Source organism: Stegostoma tigrinum, chromosome 6, assembly GCF_030684315.1.
Source record: "Stegostoma tigrinum isolate sSteTig4 chromosome 6, sSteTig4.hap1, whole genome shotgun sequence".
NCBI lineage: Eukaryota > Metazoa > Chordata > Chondrichthyes > Orectolobiformes > Stegostomatidae > Stegostoma > Stegostoma tigrinum.
The window spans coordinates 80,129,604-80,146,050 of NC_081359.1; the positions used below are offsets into that span (position 1 = coordinate 80,129,604).

General features: G+C 39.3%; 1 protein-coding gene across 1 annotated transcript in view; it reads right to left on the reverse strand.

Annotated features, from left to right (window-relative positions):
• Nucleotides 1-794: 794 nt before the first annotated feature.
• Nucleotides 795-16,447, reverse strand: part of LOC125453053 (protocadherin Fat 4) — a 124,344-nt gene continuing 108,691 nt past the window's right edge. The window contains exons 14-16 of the mRNA XM_059646969.1: nucleotides 10,978-11,189; nucleotides 7,951-8,209; nucleotides 795-2,357 (exon numbers count right to left, since the gene is read on the reverse strand). Coding sequence (XP_059502952.1) covers nucleotides 838-2,357; nucleotides 7,951-8,209; nucleotides 10,978-11,189 — 1,991 coding nt within the window. The 3' untranslated portion in view covers nucleotides 795-837. The remainder of the gene's footprint in view (nucleotides 2,358-7,950; nucleotides 8,210-10,977; nucleotides 11,190-16,447) is intronic.

Genomic DNA, 16,447 nt, shown 5'->3' on the forward strand with positions numbered 1-16,447 from the left:
ATCCTGGTAACAAATGCTCCTTTTGATTTCCGTTCATATGGCATTGTCAGTGTAAGTCAGGAAAATCTAGTTTGAGTGCATATTTGCTTTCGGCATTTAGCCTCCACAGTTGAGAATTTGCTTCTGATTGCTTATGAAAAGGTGACATCTCCCACCCCCTTACTCACAGGGCGTTCCAGGATCAGCTTTATTGTTCAATCCACATCTATCATTGTATGCTACTTTCATGTAAATGGGGAAGGGCAGGCAGGAGGGATGATGATTGCATCGTTAGGAGGTAGCTGGCACTTGATGGGTGGATTACAGGAAGGGTCAATTCTTGTTAGAAAATTTTGTAGGATTCATTTCGGGAAATGGAAAATTGGCAGAAAAGGCTTCCATCCCCAAGCTGTTGACTTCACCTGATATTACACTGGAAAATAAACTCACTGAAAATGGAATGGAATGTTTTATACAGATATATATAGATATACTTTTTTTAGTCTAATTCACATTGGTGACAAAATGACACTTTTCTTATAGCAATAGAATCCACAACTTGTCTGTACGTTTGTCACTTTGCTGCGATGGAAGGAGACTAAGTAGCAAATAAATATTCCAGTGAAAGCTGTTTAAATTTGATAATGGAGCAAATAACAATGGATTATGAGGTAATTGGTTTTAACTTGGAAACTATGCAGTGTTACTGTTCTTCAACTTGCAAAACCTGTGCACAAAGCCATTTTTTTATAAAAAAGCTGTGAAATTTTCAATGAACAATATATTTTTAGTAAATGTATACATGAAAAGCACTAAATATACAGAGATTGCTCTATAAAGCGATTTATAAATAGAGTCTCACAGAAATTCTTCATGCTCACTCTCTCCAGCAGTAGAAAATTGATTTTCACTCCCTGGTTCACTTGGAAACTGAGCAAGGTCCTTGAAAATCTCAACATATATTTCAAATCTTGGTCCCCAGTTTAAAATATCACCCCAGTTGTGTGTTTTATTAACAGGGGAATCATCACATGGTTGCACATTAGTATCTGAATCCTCCTCAGTAATAATTTCAGTGCCTATTAAACACATGTTGGATGCGTGCTGTTTTTCATGTCCTTGTAATCTAATCTCCCTTTCATTTAACATCCTTTCATTCTCAACAATATTTCTCCCTGAATCTTGTTGAGCATATCTATGCACAGATGAATGACTGTATGCTGGAAGTTCCCTTTCATAGTTATACTCTGAACAAGTGAAAGAACTATGGGAATCACTATCAGATGAAGTGTCTGTAGAAGGACGGATACCTGGAGGGTGTCCCTGGGCTACAGTTCTTTGTGGAACTTGTGACAGTGTAGTTATTTGAGCAGTGCTCTTCACTGATTTGTGAATTGTTGGTGCATTCAATCTTTTCACCTCTTCCACAGACAGACCAAGTGGGAGTCTCTCAATTAACTGGATCGTTCCCCTGTTGGGTTTAGAGCTGGACGTAAGTGTTGACACGGTAGGTAAAGTTTCAATTTGATCATCTCCACAAAAACTCAAGTTATCGATACCTCCTTCACTTGGTTGCTTGCTGTCAAAATGACCATGGTGGGGATGGTCTGTTTCATAGTCAGTCAAATAAAGATTATTGATGAAATGTTTTCGCTTTGTAATTAAGACTGATGAAGGAAACCATTCTGATGAGCACATTTGAGGAAAATGTTGATTTGTAAATCCATTTCTCAGGACTTGATTGTGGCCTATAGCACTTTGTTGATTTACAGGAGATTGGATGTTTCTTTGATTCACAATAGCCACGAATGGTTGAGATTTATTGTGTGTGCTTCTAGGGAGAATTACATTTGTATAATGATCATTGCTGGCCTGGAACTGTGTGCAGCACTGAATTACGTCAAAATCTGAAGAAGCTATACTGCTTGCATTATTAACGTCATTGACCTCTAAGTCATATGCTTGGCCATTACAGTTCTTATTCTGCTCCATGCTTGTAGCACTAATAAATGTTTCATCCATGATGTGATAACTATTTTCTGCCTTGAGGATATCTGGCTGCTTTCCTGCATTGTCAAGAGTGCATCGTTTTGTGTCAACGTCATCATCCTGACCATCGAACGTTTTGTTCTCACAATCTGCTTGGACTGATTCAATCATTTTGGTTCCCTTATTTTTCAAAGTAGTATGCAGACATTTGGTAAACAAAGCTATCAGAGGAATTACTGCTAGAGTAGCAGGTATGATTACTGCTATGCTCCATTGTGGGAACTGAACATTGCCTGTCTGACAGGCTGCATAGTCATTAATTGTTGACGCGCAGAACTCACAGAAAGATCCAATAAAATCTGGTTTGCAGCTGCAGTGATTTGTGCCATCTGAGGAAAGAAGACACGTACCACCATGCTTACACAGGTCAGAAAAACAATTAACTAGAAGACACTCATATGCAAGCCATAAATCAATTCCCCTCATTCCAGTTGGATACGAGTTGTTTGAGCAGGCATTAGGCCCTCTGCATCCAATCTGCATTAGGCTGTCACTTGGCCGTACTTCAACTAAATCATTTGATCCAGCAAATGGCATCACATGATTATTGAATTTGAATATTTTGATGCATCCTTTGAAACCTAGGATGGAAGAAAAGTAAGTCAACAAATTATACAGCTCATGGCAAATCAAGAATTATGCCAAATTTCCAAAGGTTTAGCTTATTGTTATAATTCATTTAAAGTTTGCAGCTCTCGTAAGTCACTGAACTACAGCCAAATACAATTCATAAGAAGAACGATGAATTTATTGTCTGGTCTATGTTTCCTTCCAGGTTACATGACTCACTTCTGACACATTTCTAGATCATGTGATAGGTACTTTGATGTCAAGTCAAACAATTTGTATTTGCAAACTGTTTAATTGGCATCATGTCCCACATATTGTCAAATCAACCTTGAGCTAAGCATTCAACTGAATGTTTAGCTTATCTGAATTGATCGGACTGCATGGTGGTGACCCAATCTTGCTGTATAAAGCTGTATTTGTGTAACAAATACAGTTTTGAATCGCATAAAAACAAGAATATATGTGCCCATAAACTAATGTCCTGTGCATGATGCGAACTTGATTAACACCCATTTGTTGTCATTGAAGAGATTGCTGGAGGGTAAAGAGGGAATATGATCAAAGTTTTTGAGAAGGTTTATAGCTTGGGTTGCGGATGAAGTTGTAGACTTGCTCACCGAGCCGGTGTGTTTGATTGCAGCCATTTTGTCATCCTGCTAGGTAACATCATCAGTGCACCTCTGATTACGCGTTGGTGTTCTGACCCACTTGTTATCTATACGCCTCAGTTTGCTGGGGTGGTTGGCATCACTTCTGGTTCTGTTTTTCAGTGGTGTGTATATCCAATCAGAGACATGCCAGGGAATTCCTGGAGGCCTGGCATTCCGAACGGAACTACATCAACAAACACATTGAACTGGACCTGACATACATCTGAACCCTCTCCAGCTTAATAATATCCTTCCGAAAGGAGGGACAATAGAATCGGACACAGTACTCCAGAAGAGGCCCCGCCAACTTCCTGTACAACCTCGACATAAAGTCCCAACTCCAGCACTCAAACGTCTGAGCAATGAAGACAAGCATGCTAAATGTCTTCTTCACCACCCTGTCTATACGTGATGCAAACTTCAAAGGTTGTTGTACCTGAACCCTTAGGTCTCTTGGTTCTACAATACTGCCCAAGTCCCTACTTTTAATTGTATAAATCCTGCCTTTGTTTGTTTTACCAAAATGCAAAATCTTGCATTCATCCAAGCTAAACTCCATCCTCAGCCCATTGACCCAGTTGATCAAGATCTCCTTGTAATCTTAGATAATCTTCACTGTTCACTAATGAGCAATCTCGGTGTCATCCACAAACTTACTAACCCTGCTTTCTATAATCTCATCTAAGCCATTTATATAAATAACAAAAAAAGTAGAACCAGCACCGATCTCTGTGGAACACCATTAGTCATAGGCTTCCAGTCCAAGGAACTACCCTCCACCATTGCTCTGTCTCCTGCTGTCGAGCCAATATTGTATCCAATTGGCAAGCTCACCCTGAATCCTATGTGATCTAACTTTATTAATTAGTCTACTGTGCAGAATCCTGTCAAAGACTTGGTTCAGTGTGTTGGGCACTGATTAGGACAAAAATGCAGCTCTCTACCTAGTATTACCATGAGAGTACAATCAAAGCATTGTGCTGTTTCGAGAAGGACCACCCCTAGCTTCTCAGAGCACAAGCGACGGGCAGTAAAGTGCAGCTTCAATAGTGTTACCACATGCAAAAGCAAATAAATTAACATAATAAACAGAGATTGTATGCCTCCTGTTCCAAGCCTGTGGCAGAACAGCTTGTATGCCTCAACCAGGACAGTTAATTCCACAGTAATTTTACAAAGTAAACTGTTGGCTTAACTTTTCCAATTCTATTTGAGGTATTTAAATGCTTCCCTAATTGCAGATCACAGCTGAATTAGAGGATTAATGCTGTGACCTTTCCATCGGCAAGCATTCTACACGAGAGAATGACCACGTATAAGTGGAACAACTGAAGTTTGTAACATTTTGTGTCAAGTATGAGTAATAAATTGTTTGTATTCCACTGATGGTACCTGTACGGCACTAGCAGGAATTTCAATGCCATAGTTATGAACCTTGTATTATTTTCTCATTTTTGTTTGTTTTAATTCTTAATATTTTTAAAATTATCCTCTTTTGTAAAAGCGTAACAATGTTAGATTTCTGTAAATAGAAATCTAACAATGCAAGACTGTTTCAAACCACATGAATGGTATTATTCTTTGTGGTTACTGTTGACTCTGAGACATACAGAACACTTTCTTCTTGAAAACAAAAATGTATGTGTCAAAAATGGCAATTCAGATACTGTATAAAGTAGATGTGTATTAGAGGGCTTTCAAAAGCTGTTAATTCAACACATCTGCATGATATCCTTGAGAAGGCTAAATTGTTTGTAATCAAAAACATAGCAGAAAGGAGAGGCACCGTTTAGTTATGAATGTTTCCCAGGATTCACTCCATGCCCATCTTCTGACAATTAGGCATTTTCATGCCTCATTAAGTGTTGCTTTGGGCTATTGAGTTTTACACATCAAGAAGCAAAACTGTATTTTTAGCCTTTTTTGAAGTAAACCATTAAGATATTTTCAACACTCGGGCAGTTACTTTCATCAAATATACAAGCACCTTGACAAAACAAAAATTAAATCTATAGCATTTTGATTCAGAGATAGTAGGAACTGCAGATGCTGGAGAATCTGAGATAACAAGGTGTAGAGCTGGATGAACACAGCAGGCCAAGTAGCATCAGAGGAGCAGGAAGGCTGGCGTTTCGGGCCTAGACCCTTCTTTAGATTTTCTGAAGAAGGGCCTAGGCGCAAAACACCAGCCTTCCTGCTCCTCTGATGCTGTTTAGCCTGCTGTGTTCATCCAGCTCTACACCTTGGTGTAGAATTTTGATGCTTTGTTTCACTGTTTTCCTTGCCTCTTTACTTTAGCATCTACACTTGTAGGCTTGATTGATAAATGTAGTATGAAAGAAGAGGAATAATTTTACCAGCATTCCAAAATTATATTTACTATTTGTTGTACCTCAGTTTCTGGTATTTATTCACAAGAAAATTGTGAAAAAAAATGTTGTAATGCACCCTATCATCATAGAATCCAATGATAGTCAGTTTCACTATTAGAATCCGCGTTATAGATCCTCTTCTGCATCTCACAGCACTTCTTTAACATAAACAGAGAATTCAAAGAGCTGGAGGTATAAGCTTCCTTACAGTGACATTACCATATCCATTAAACAGTCTATACATAAACGTTTGTTTACTTCCAAATAAAATAATAAAGGTTTTGGATCTGAAATACTAATAGTAATTAATTATTTAATTTATGGTTGAAGAAGTTTGCATAAGGCAGAGCTGTGAGCAATGATCTCTTTCTCACTTATTGTCTGCATATACTTAGCTTTCCGTGTTAACCCATAAGTGGACCATTTGATTCTGCCTGATCTGAATATTTCAAATATTTTCTGTTATTGATTCAAATTTCCAGCATCTGCAGTTCTTTTTGCTTTCCCTTATCACATACACTAAATCACATACATGTTTCATACTTAAAATGTTACAAGTTAGATTTTAACGTGAAATATGTAAACAGTAAAGCGATTCCTGGAATGTCCATGCATAGTTTCACTTCCATTTTGCCTTTACAAAATAACAAAATATCATATCATTTAACACAGAATAAAAACTACCTTTAGGAGTCAGAAGCTACCCTAGATTCCTTTTTTGTTTATAAACTGCTCAAACTTTTCTTTCTTCACATGTTGTAAAATTCATCTATCTACACCCACCGATTTCCATCAATCTATTTTCATTTGTTCTTCTCATTACTATTATTATCATCCACCAAACTTCCTAAGAGAACTGTGGTTTAAGGGTCTCGACCCAAAATGTCAGCCTTCCTGCTCCTCCGATGCTGCTTGGCCTGCCATGTTCCTCCAGCTCTACAGCTTATTACCTCTGTGGTTTAATTATGTTGGTTCCTTTCAGTAGAAAGTGACAAGATTTTCATAAAATGAAGCTAAGTGGTTTCCATTCAAAAGTTGGTGGGAATATTTGATCACAAAGACTGCCTGAGAGAGTATTGCTTGTATTTGACCCGAAAAGCTTTATTTCTCAATCAGCAATCTTTCTATCCTACTCACAAGAGCAACAGAAGTCTTAATTACTGCTTGTTTTGTCATTCAGAACTGTGATATTTCAAGTGAAGCAGTACAGGCAATGTTCTTCCAACTCTTCCATAGTTTCTGTCTTCCTTCCTAATGCCCCCTCCCCATATGCTGCTTCTGAAACAATAGATTTCCAATCAAAATTTTGACATCACTAATGCACTTAGAGATGCTCTCTGTGCTTCAGATGATCCAAGATTTGCCCACATGCACAAAGTTCATGATTTCTACCCATCAAATCCCTTCCAAGGTCCAATGGTTTCCTTTTACCTGTCAATTAAAAATTCTCATACGTGGTTCCAAATACCTCCCTGACCTTAACTTTCCATACCTTACCGATTCTGATAGACCCATTGTGCCTCAGATTTTGCTTTTCCTAAATTAATAACTGCTTGCTCAGCCATTACATTATTACTGTCAATGCTCTGATCTCATTTTTTATCTCCCCCTCTACTTTTGAAGCCTTTGCTTTTTGCTTCTCTCCAAACCTCGTTCCTCCTCCTCCTTACTTCTTGATCTGAGTTTCAGGTTACGTACTTTGAAGAATCTTAACATGTGACAAGCACAGGATTTACAGTGTAAAAACCAGGCACTCTGGCCAACTAATCAACGTTGGTGTTCAATGCTTCACAGGTACCACCAATTTTAACTTGACGTAATTCAGTCATCCCGCACAAGCTGTGGAAAATGTAAGTGGTTTGTTTTGTGCTGCGAGTAGCATTGATTGTACATTTGAATGGGCACTTTATGTTTTCTATTTGGCAATCAATCATAGAGTGTGCAGATCATCTTAGAGTCATATTCAATTGATGTTTAGAACTCAAAAATGCCTCTGCTAATTTAGTACTTGAGCTTCTAGTTTGTCTATTTTGTGGAGAAATAATATGATACAAGGCACATTATTAAAGCAGCCTTTATACTTGCTATTGTACTCTTAAAAGTGAATAAAACAATGTGGCTTTTCAAAAAAAGGTTTCCTACACATATAGTGCAAATGTGTATATCTAATTCTCACGGTGAAGGAGATGCAAGATCTCACAAATAACACACTGAAGTTAAATATCTCCATACAAGTACTGCTTTTTAGCAGAAGGATTTAAGTTGTTTTGTGACAACATCATACTTAGTTTATTAAACAAAACATTAAATTTATATCAACAATACTTTACCTTGTTCATTTGGATTATCAAGCTGCAGTAACGGTGCCTGCCCCAAAGATAAGGTGGAGATCCAAATTCCACCCAGCTGCTGAGTGGGATGTGTGATGTTTTTGATGTGTTTTTTGTCAAGGATCAGTCGAGTGACTGAGTCATGACTTTCCATTTTGAAAGTATGGAATTTGCCATCAGAAACTGAGATATTCAAACAGTGTTCAACGTAACCAATCGAGGCAGCATCAGAAATATAGTTTATCTGCCCGTCCATAATCTGAAAATGAAAAGCAACATTATATTTCAAATGTCTTTTTTTTTGCTTTTAATTGTTGAATTTTATTCTTGTCTCAGTATTTCACCATTAGAAGTAAGTAAAGTCAGTCCTCTTCCTTTCGATAATGGAGTACACTCTTCTGAGTTCATTGCTTTTCTGATTCATGACTAGAACATGGAAGTACTCTCATTTACTTCTAAGTTTAGTTTCTGAAGAAGTGTCATATCTGACTTGAAATGCCAACTTTGCTTTTCTCTCCACTGGTATTGCCAAATCTGCTGAGCTGTCCAGCATTTTCTCTGTGTTTGTTACTCATTGCTACAATGATCACCGGGACAAAGGTCAGACAGCTTGGGTCATAGATGAGATCCACTGCTGTTTGTCGTTTTTGCTGTCTAACTGGAAGGCAAGTCTATCAAGTAGGCTGACTTTCAGACAAAGAGCCTGACAAGGAAGAAAAGGTGCACCCACTGGAGGTAAAATCCCACAGTTAACAAAGGAAACAGATATACTTTCTAATCTACAAAACAGCCAATATCCAGACACAATTTCCATTTTTTGGGCACTTGAAGCTGCCTGAAGCCAACCGGATACTTTAGTTTATGATTAACAGACTTTTTTGAATATCATCACTAGAGTGAGCTACAAAAGGTATGGTTTAAACACAATGGAAAATGCAGGAATTGTGAGGTGTTGCTTTAACTGTACAAAAGCTTGGTTAGGCCGTACCTGGAGTACTATGTTGAAATTTGGTCTCACCTTACTTCAAGAGGATACTATTACCATTGAGCGAATGCAACAAAGGTTCACCAGGCTTGTTCCGGTGATCCTGTTGTATGAAGAGAGATTGGGAAAACTGGGCTTGCATTCTCTAGAATTTCAAAGATTGAGAGGTGATCTCACTGAAAACCACAGAATATTTTAAGGGATAAACAGGGCAGATGCAGGTAGGATCATCTAGAATCCCCAGTCAGGACACACAATTTAAAAATAAGGACCAAGATGAGGAAAAATTATTTTCTTTTCACTCAGAGGATTGTGAACCTTTGGAATTCTCTACCTCAGAGGGCCAGAACAGCTCAGTCTTTCAGGATGTTTAAAGTTGAGGTTGATGGGTATCTGGTTACCATTGGCAAACAGGCTTATGGGATAGTCTGGGTAAAAGGGATTGAAACGTTTGTTCCATCATGATGGTGTTAAATGGTGGAGCAGGCTCGATGGGCTGAATGGCCCACTTCTGCTTCTATGCTTCTATGTTCCAAACAAAAAAATCAAATCTTCACAATAAATAAAACAAACGGGGACTTCCAGGTTGTATGAACGTATAACAAAAGTAATGAATGAGGGTTTCAGCAGCAAATGGGCTGAGGCAGATTAAAGGTAAAGTCACCACACTATAGGGCTGCCCTCTTTAAAGAGAGATGACTGGTGGTGCTTTACCTGAGAATCACCATGCCTGAGGTGTGAGCCTGAGAGGGAAAGTCCTCTATAGTAACCTCAGCTAGTGCAGGAATTGAACCCATGTTGCAGGTGTTAGTCTTCAATGTAAACAAACTGAACTAACTGATCTCCCAGTGGAAGGTCTTACTTTCTGTAGGATCAATGTTCACATTGAGCTGAACTGGTATGCAGCTAAAGCAGCATGAGGGTACCACACAGTCCTTGTCCTGGAAGCTCAATATAGGTTCAAATCGCATGTCAAGATTGTAAAATGGCCAGGGAATGGGGTGGAATCTATAGTAACAGAATTTAGATGATGGTAAGGACATGGCAATGGCTTCATCCCTCTTGAGTACCTAATTTTGTCTCAGCCTGAACTGGAGGTCAGATAAACCGTCTGGCTACAGTAAAGCAATGGAGGGGTTGTACGAGATCATGAAGAGGTAGAATCAGGTGTGAGTTGTGTACACGTGGAAACTGAGATCGTACGTTGGATAATGTCTCTAAGTGACTGCACGTGGATGAGAAACAGTCAGTGCTGCAAGGACAAAGGGCAGCTATTGCAGATGATTCAGTGGCTACAATGAGATTGGGAGCTTCAAAACTCTGTCGTCATATTGAAATCTGAAGCAAGCACTGTGCATCCATCACTCATTGTTGCTGACCCCATCCCCAATGTTTCTAATATAAAATCTTCTAATGTTTAAATTCTATCACGCCCTTATACTTAGGGACCATAAGAAATAGGAACGGAAGTAGGCCATTTGCCCCCTTGAATAGGATCATGCCTCCTGTCAACTTCCTCAGTTTCCTTTCCATAACCACTGATTTCCCTCCTGATCAAGAATCTATTTACTCACCCACCTCTGTACATTCCTCTAGCACTACAATCCTTCCTGCAGAATTTTCCATATTCTTCTCAACATATAAGTTATGCCTTCCATCACCTAAACCCCAAACACTAGATACCCTTCCTAGGTTTTCTCAAATCCCTCTCCTAAGGCCTTCCTCTGAACTGGCTGACCTGATCAAACCCTTTGCTCTCACTCCAAACTCTGCTTCTTTTCATAATGATTATGCCTCTGGCACAACATAAATGTAAGTCATTGTTGTTTTTATGCAATTGGAACAAATGCGACACCAGATTATTAAACTAAATTAAGTTAAAAAGGCTCTTAGACATGTATCCAGCTGAGAAGGATTACGCTGTAATTCATTAATAGTACTTAGTGCACATAAATATGAGTTCATCTGCAATGAAAATCTCTGAAGGGAATTATTTATTATTTAGTTAATTTTATTGATTAAAATATGAAAAACAAATTTACCTTGACTGTGGTATAGTTTATACTTCCTTGTATATGGAGCAGAATTCCTTCTGATGAGTCTGTTCTGAACTGTATTTCAATGCTACTGATGTCTTTATCTCCTTTTTGGTTTCTGTTTCCTTTTATGTGGTTTTTCAGTAGTTGTTCACGTTTATAACTTTCTTTGATGAAATAATCAAGATGAAATTGTCCATTGAAATTTATTGCTGTCTCTGGGGAAATAGATATTCCCCAGAAAATTAACAAATAGTTAAATGCATCAAACGTGGGCATAAAACCACAATGACGATCACCCTGGCATAAATCATGTTCTCTCAAAATCAAAGGTTACACACGTTAGCATAGCCTTGATGCTTGGATCATATTCGTTTGTTATCCTTGGGTCCATATGTCACTTTTCCAGCATCCAGAAATGTACTTGCTCATTCTGGTTGCTTCACTTGCATTCATGCGGCTTCAATATTTCCTCCGTAAGCCTCCAGACCTGTACAAACCAACCTCCTGTTTCGAACACTTGCCTGTGCAGTCTACAGTCCCTATTGCCCACATATTGTCAGCACATCTACCAGTGAACTACAAACCTAACTATCAGAATTTACCCTGTTCATAGAATTTTACAACATAGGAGGAAACTCTACCTATCATGTCAGCCCTGTGTTCTTCCTTGAAAAGTAACAACAGAGTATTCTTCTCCCAACCTTCCCCAATTCTTAGATAATAAAATGTGAGGCTGGATGAACACAGCAGGCCAAGCAGCATTGTGCTCCTGAGATGCTGCTTGGCCTGCTGTGTTCATCCAGCCTCACATTTTATTATCTTGGAATTCTCCAGCATCTGCAGTTCCCATTATCTCTGATACTATTTTAACCTTCCCCAATTCTTATTAACTTGCAGTTTGTTACAGGTTTTGTAGATGTCTTTACAACATAATTATAAATGTGGTATTTATAAAACAAGAGGGGGAATGGAAAGCAAAAATAAGGAGGTTATGCCTCAGTTTTACAGGACATCAGTGAGATTATATCTACAAGATTCTTGACAGTATTGATTGCTTGAAGGATTTAAATATGTTGGAAACAGTTCAAAGAAGGTTTATCAGATTAAAACCTGGAGCAGGTGGATTGTCTTCTGAGGAAACCTGGGTGGCATAGTAGTTCGCACTGCTGTCTCACAGCACCAGGGACCTGGGTTCAATTCCAGTCTTGGGTGACTGTCTGTGTGGAGTTTGCACATTCTCCCTGTGACTGTGTGGGTTTTCTCCAAGTGCTCTGGTTTCCTCCCACTACCCAAAGATGTGCAGAGTAGGTGGATTGGCCAGGCTAAATTGTGCAGGTTAGGTGGGTTAGCCATGAGAAAATTGCTGTGTTAGTTCGGGCTGGGTCTGGGCTTGAGTGCTCCCACGCTGTAGGGATTCTATGTTGCACAGGCTCAATGTGCATCCTCATCAGTTTAGAAGAGTAAGAGATAACTTCATTGAAACATAGAAAATTCCATGCAATCTTGACAGGGTGGATGTGGAAAGGAAGTTTCCTCTAGAACAAGGGGTTCTCTATTTAACAATAAGGGATTGCCCATTTAAGATGGAGATAAGGAGAAATATTCTATCACTGAAGACCATGAATCTTTGAAATACTCTTCATCTAAAGTCAGTGAAAGCAGTCTGGATGAATATTTTTAATGCAGAAGTAGATGGATGTTTTTAAACAAGGTGGTGAAAGGTTATTGAGGATAGGTAGGAATATGAAGTCAATGGATCAGCCATGACCTTACTGAATGTCAGAGCAGCCTCAAGGGGCCAAGCTACCACTGCTTCTAATTTCTATGTTTGTATAGAAATAAGTTAAAGAATTTTAAGAACAGTGAAATACTTCCAAGCAAATGTCTTACCCATTTCTGTTGCACTCTCAGCTTATTATATTTCAGCTATCATATTTCTTGTGTTAAATAGTGAATGACACAGATTAATTACTGTGGATTGAATCTGATTAAAATGCCATACAAGTTAAACATCTTAGATTACAATTTACAATTACAAATACCTAAAGATGCAATTTCCTTCATACATGCTTTTGCTGGACTGCACGTGGCAGTTGGTCATTCTGGTTGTTGACTTATTTGCATATTCATTTCATAAAGCAGCACAGCTTTTTGAGGAGTAACACAATAAGCCCTTATTCATGATTTGTCACTTCCAGACTCAACTGTTCCAATACTCCTTGGTTGGATTCCCATTTTTAGCCTTCTGTGAATTTCAGCTCATCTAAAATTCAGCTGTGTGTGATGGAGCCATTCATCTCACACTTGCTGGCCTGCATTGACTTTTTTTCATTTGTACGTCCATGGGATGTGGGCATCCCTGCTTAGGCCAGCATTTATTGCCATCCCAAATTGTCCTTAAGGAGGTGAACGTGAGCAGGTGCCATTTGGTATGGAGTGTGAGCAGTCACTATAGTCTGCAATGTTGTTCGGAAGGAAATCCCAGGATTAATCTCGCTTGTGCTCCTCTCAGATTTTGAATGCAATAATTTGAAGCTGTGTTGCCAAAGCTGTACACAGCATTCCAAACATGACCTCAGAAATGTACTTTGAGAGGGTAGAATAGTTACTTCAATTTGTAGTCAAGATATATCCAGTACCTGGCTAGTCTTGAATTCAGCTTCACATGGACAGGAACGAGCAGTGGCTCTTCAATAATCAAATCCAAATCCTTAATTGCTGCCACACTGTGGTTTATGCATTATTTTCCCACGTTTTTTATATTAGATTTATCCTATTTTGCAAACCATTAAGACCCAAGATATCAAAATGAATGAGCAACTGAAAATAATGGCACTTTAAGGAGCACTATAACAAGAACAAAGCATAAAAGAAACTTACCCTTAAATCAAAAAGTTGCTTTGTGAGGACTTAGTGCACTTCAGACATCTCCAGAGATAACCGGCCATGGACATAATCACTGAAACTGGGGGGGGGGGGGGGGGGGGAGGTGAGGGCAGGGAATGGGGAGTAGGTCGGTGGCCAGGTCTAACAATCCCTCCAGCTGCACGGACCTGTGAATGGAACTTAGACTGGCCCAGGTGCAGACCTAGTGAAGAAGTTCTCCAATCTGCTTGTACATCCCTCCACACCGGCTATAAAAGTCAATGCGTCATTTCTACATCCACCACTTAATTGGTCCAAATCTCTACGGAATCTCTCATCCACTTGTTAAGCTATCCACATTATCAGGAAAAAGTAAATCAGAAATTTGGTGAGCTCAGTTCGTCAGACAGCTTGTTTGGAATGCAGAGTGACACTGACAGCATGGGTTTAATTTCCACACTATCTGAGGTTCCTATAAAGGACTCTCCCCTCACCTGGGGCATGGTGACCCTCAGGTTAAACTATCACCATTCTCTCTCTGTCACTTTCTCTCACTCGCTCTTCAAAAAACAGCCCTATGGTCTGATAAGATGGTAGCTCGTTTACTTCTAAAAAATTATCAGAAGAAAAGGAAACATAATTTTTTGTATCTGAAACGGGCATCACTACCAAGGGCAGCATTTGTTGCTCTGCCCCAACTGAACTCAGTAGCTTGTGAAGCTATTTCAGAAGTCAGCCAGAAGTCAACCACATTAGGCCAAGTGAGGGCAGCAGATTTGCTTCCTGAAAGGTCGTTAATGACCCAGGTAGGCTTTCACAACAATTGTTCCATGGTCACACTCAGACTAATTTTTGGTTGCTGTATTATTTATTGAAATCACATTTCATCATCTATTGTGGTGGGATTTAAGCGGGCTTGTAGTCCAGTGATAACCCACTGACCCGCCTCAGGGAATACCACTGACTAAAGCAAGATGCTCTTGCTTGACTACTGCAGGAATTGGTGCCCATTGTATGTAAATAACTTGCACACAGAAATTAAATGCAAGCTGAACAAAACTGCAGGCCTTACTATCCTTGATGGTGGAAATATGGGAGATTGACATAATCTGATCAAGCAGCTGAAGGGCAGATGGGATTGACAGTGAGTTGAATTATGGTAGATAAAATTTAATGCTTGTTTTTGGACATTGGAAAATCATTAAGAAATCAGTTATTTTCAAAGACAATGTGTTATTGGCTGATTTACTTAGGCATGGAGCATTTTGCACTGACTGTGCAAAAACAAGGATCTCCTGAATGCTTAATCAGGTTTAAAAATACATTGCATTTCTACTCGAAGCAGTGCCAAATCTGAACATTTTGGAACTGCCTCCTGGATTTTTCTTTATGCCAGAAAGGCTTCAGAGCCAGAGCTGGTAATTTTTAACTTAATTTGCTGAGTGAGAAGTGGAGAATTACATCTAATGGTGTGTACAATTCATGGGCAAACTGAATTTTCTTTTATTTCCTGCTTTGGGTTTAACTGAAGTTTCCTTTTCCCCAAGTTAATTTTGCATTAGTGTGAATGTGGCAATATAATTAGCCATAGAAAATCTCATTTAGTTATCAAATCTCATGTCTACCACTTATGCAGCTTAAACAAATACCTAGATCTTTCCCACTGTTATCCAGATTTCCACTATCTAACAGGATTAAACTGCTTTTGAAAAAAAAAGAGTGGTACGCATTCCCCATGGCAGGCTCATTCGTAAAGTCAGGAGGTATGGGACACAGGGTGATTTGGCTGTCTGGATTCAGAATTGGTTGGCTGACAGGAGGCAGACAGTAGTTGTAGATGGTAAGTATTCTGCCTGGAGGTGTGTCCCACAGGGCTCTGTTCTTGGGCCTCTGCTCTTTGTAGGTTTTATAAATGACTTGGATGAGGAGGTTGAAGGGTGGGTTAGTATGTTTGCTGATGACACAAAGGTTGGAGGTGCCGTTGATAGTATCGAGGGCTATTGCAGGCTTCAGTGAGACATTGACTGTATGCAGAGCTGGGCTGAGAAATGGCAGATGGAGTTCAACCTGGATAAATGCGAAGTGATGCATTTTGGAACGTCGAACTTAAGTGCTGAATATAGGATTAAAGGCAGGATTCTCGGCAGTGTGGAGGAACAGCAGGATCTTGGTGTTCAAGTGCATAGCCCCCTCAAAGTTGCCACCCAAGTGGATAAGGCTAGAGACTTTTCCCCAGGGCAGGATTGACTGCCATGAGGGGTCATAGTTTTAAGGTGTTAGGAGGAAGGTATAGAGGAGACGTCTGAGGGAGGTTCTTCACCCAGAGAGTTGTGAGCGCGTGGAATAGTTTACCAGTGGTAGTCGTGGAAGCGGAGTCATTAGTGACATTTAAGTGACTGCTGGACATGCACATGGACAGCAGTGAATTGAGGGGAATGTAGATTAGGTTATTTTAGTTTTGATTAGGATTAATCCACGGCACAACATCTTGGGCTGAAGGGCCTGTACTGTGCTGTACTTTTCTATGTCCTATGTTCTATTAAAATGTTAGCATGGTGAATGCATTATGGGTATTATTTGTCAGTACAAAATGCTGTTATTAACAACT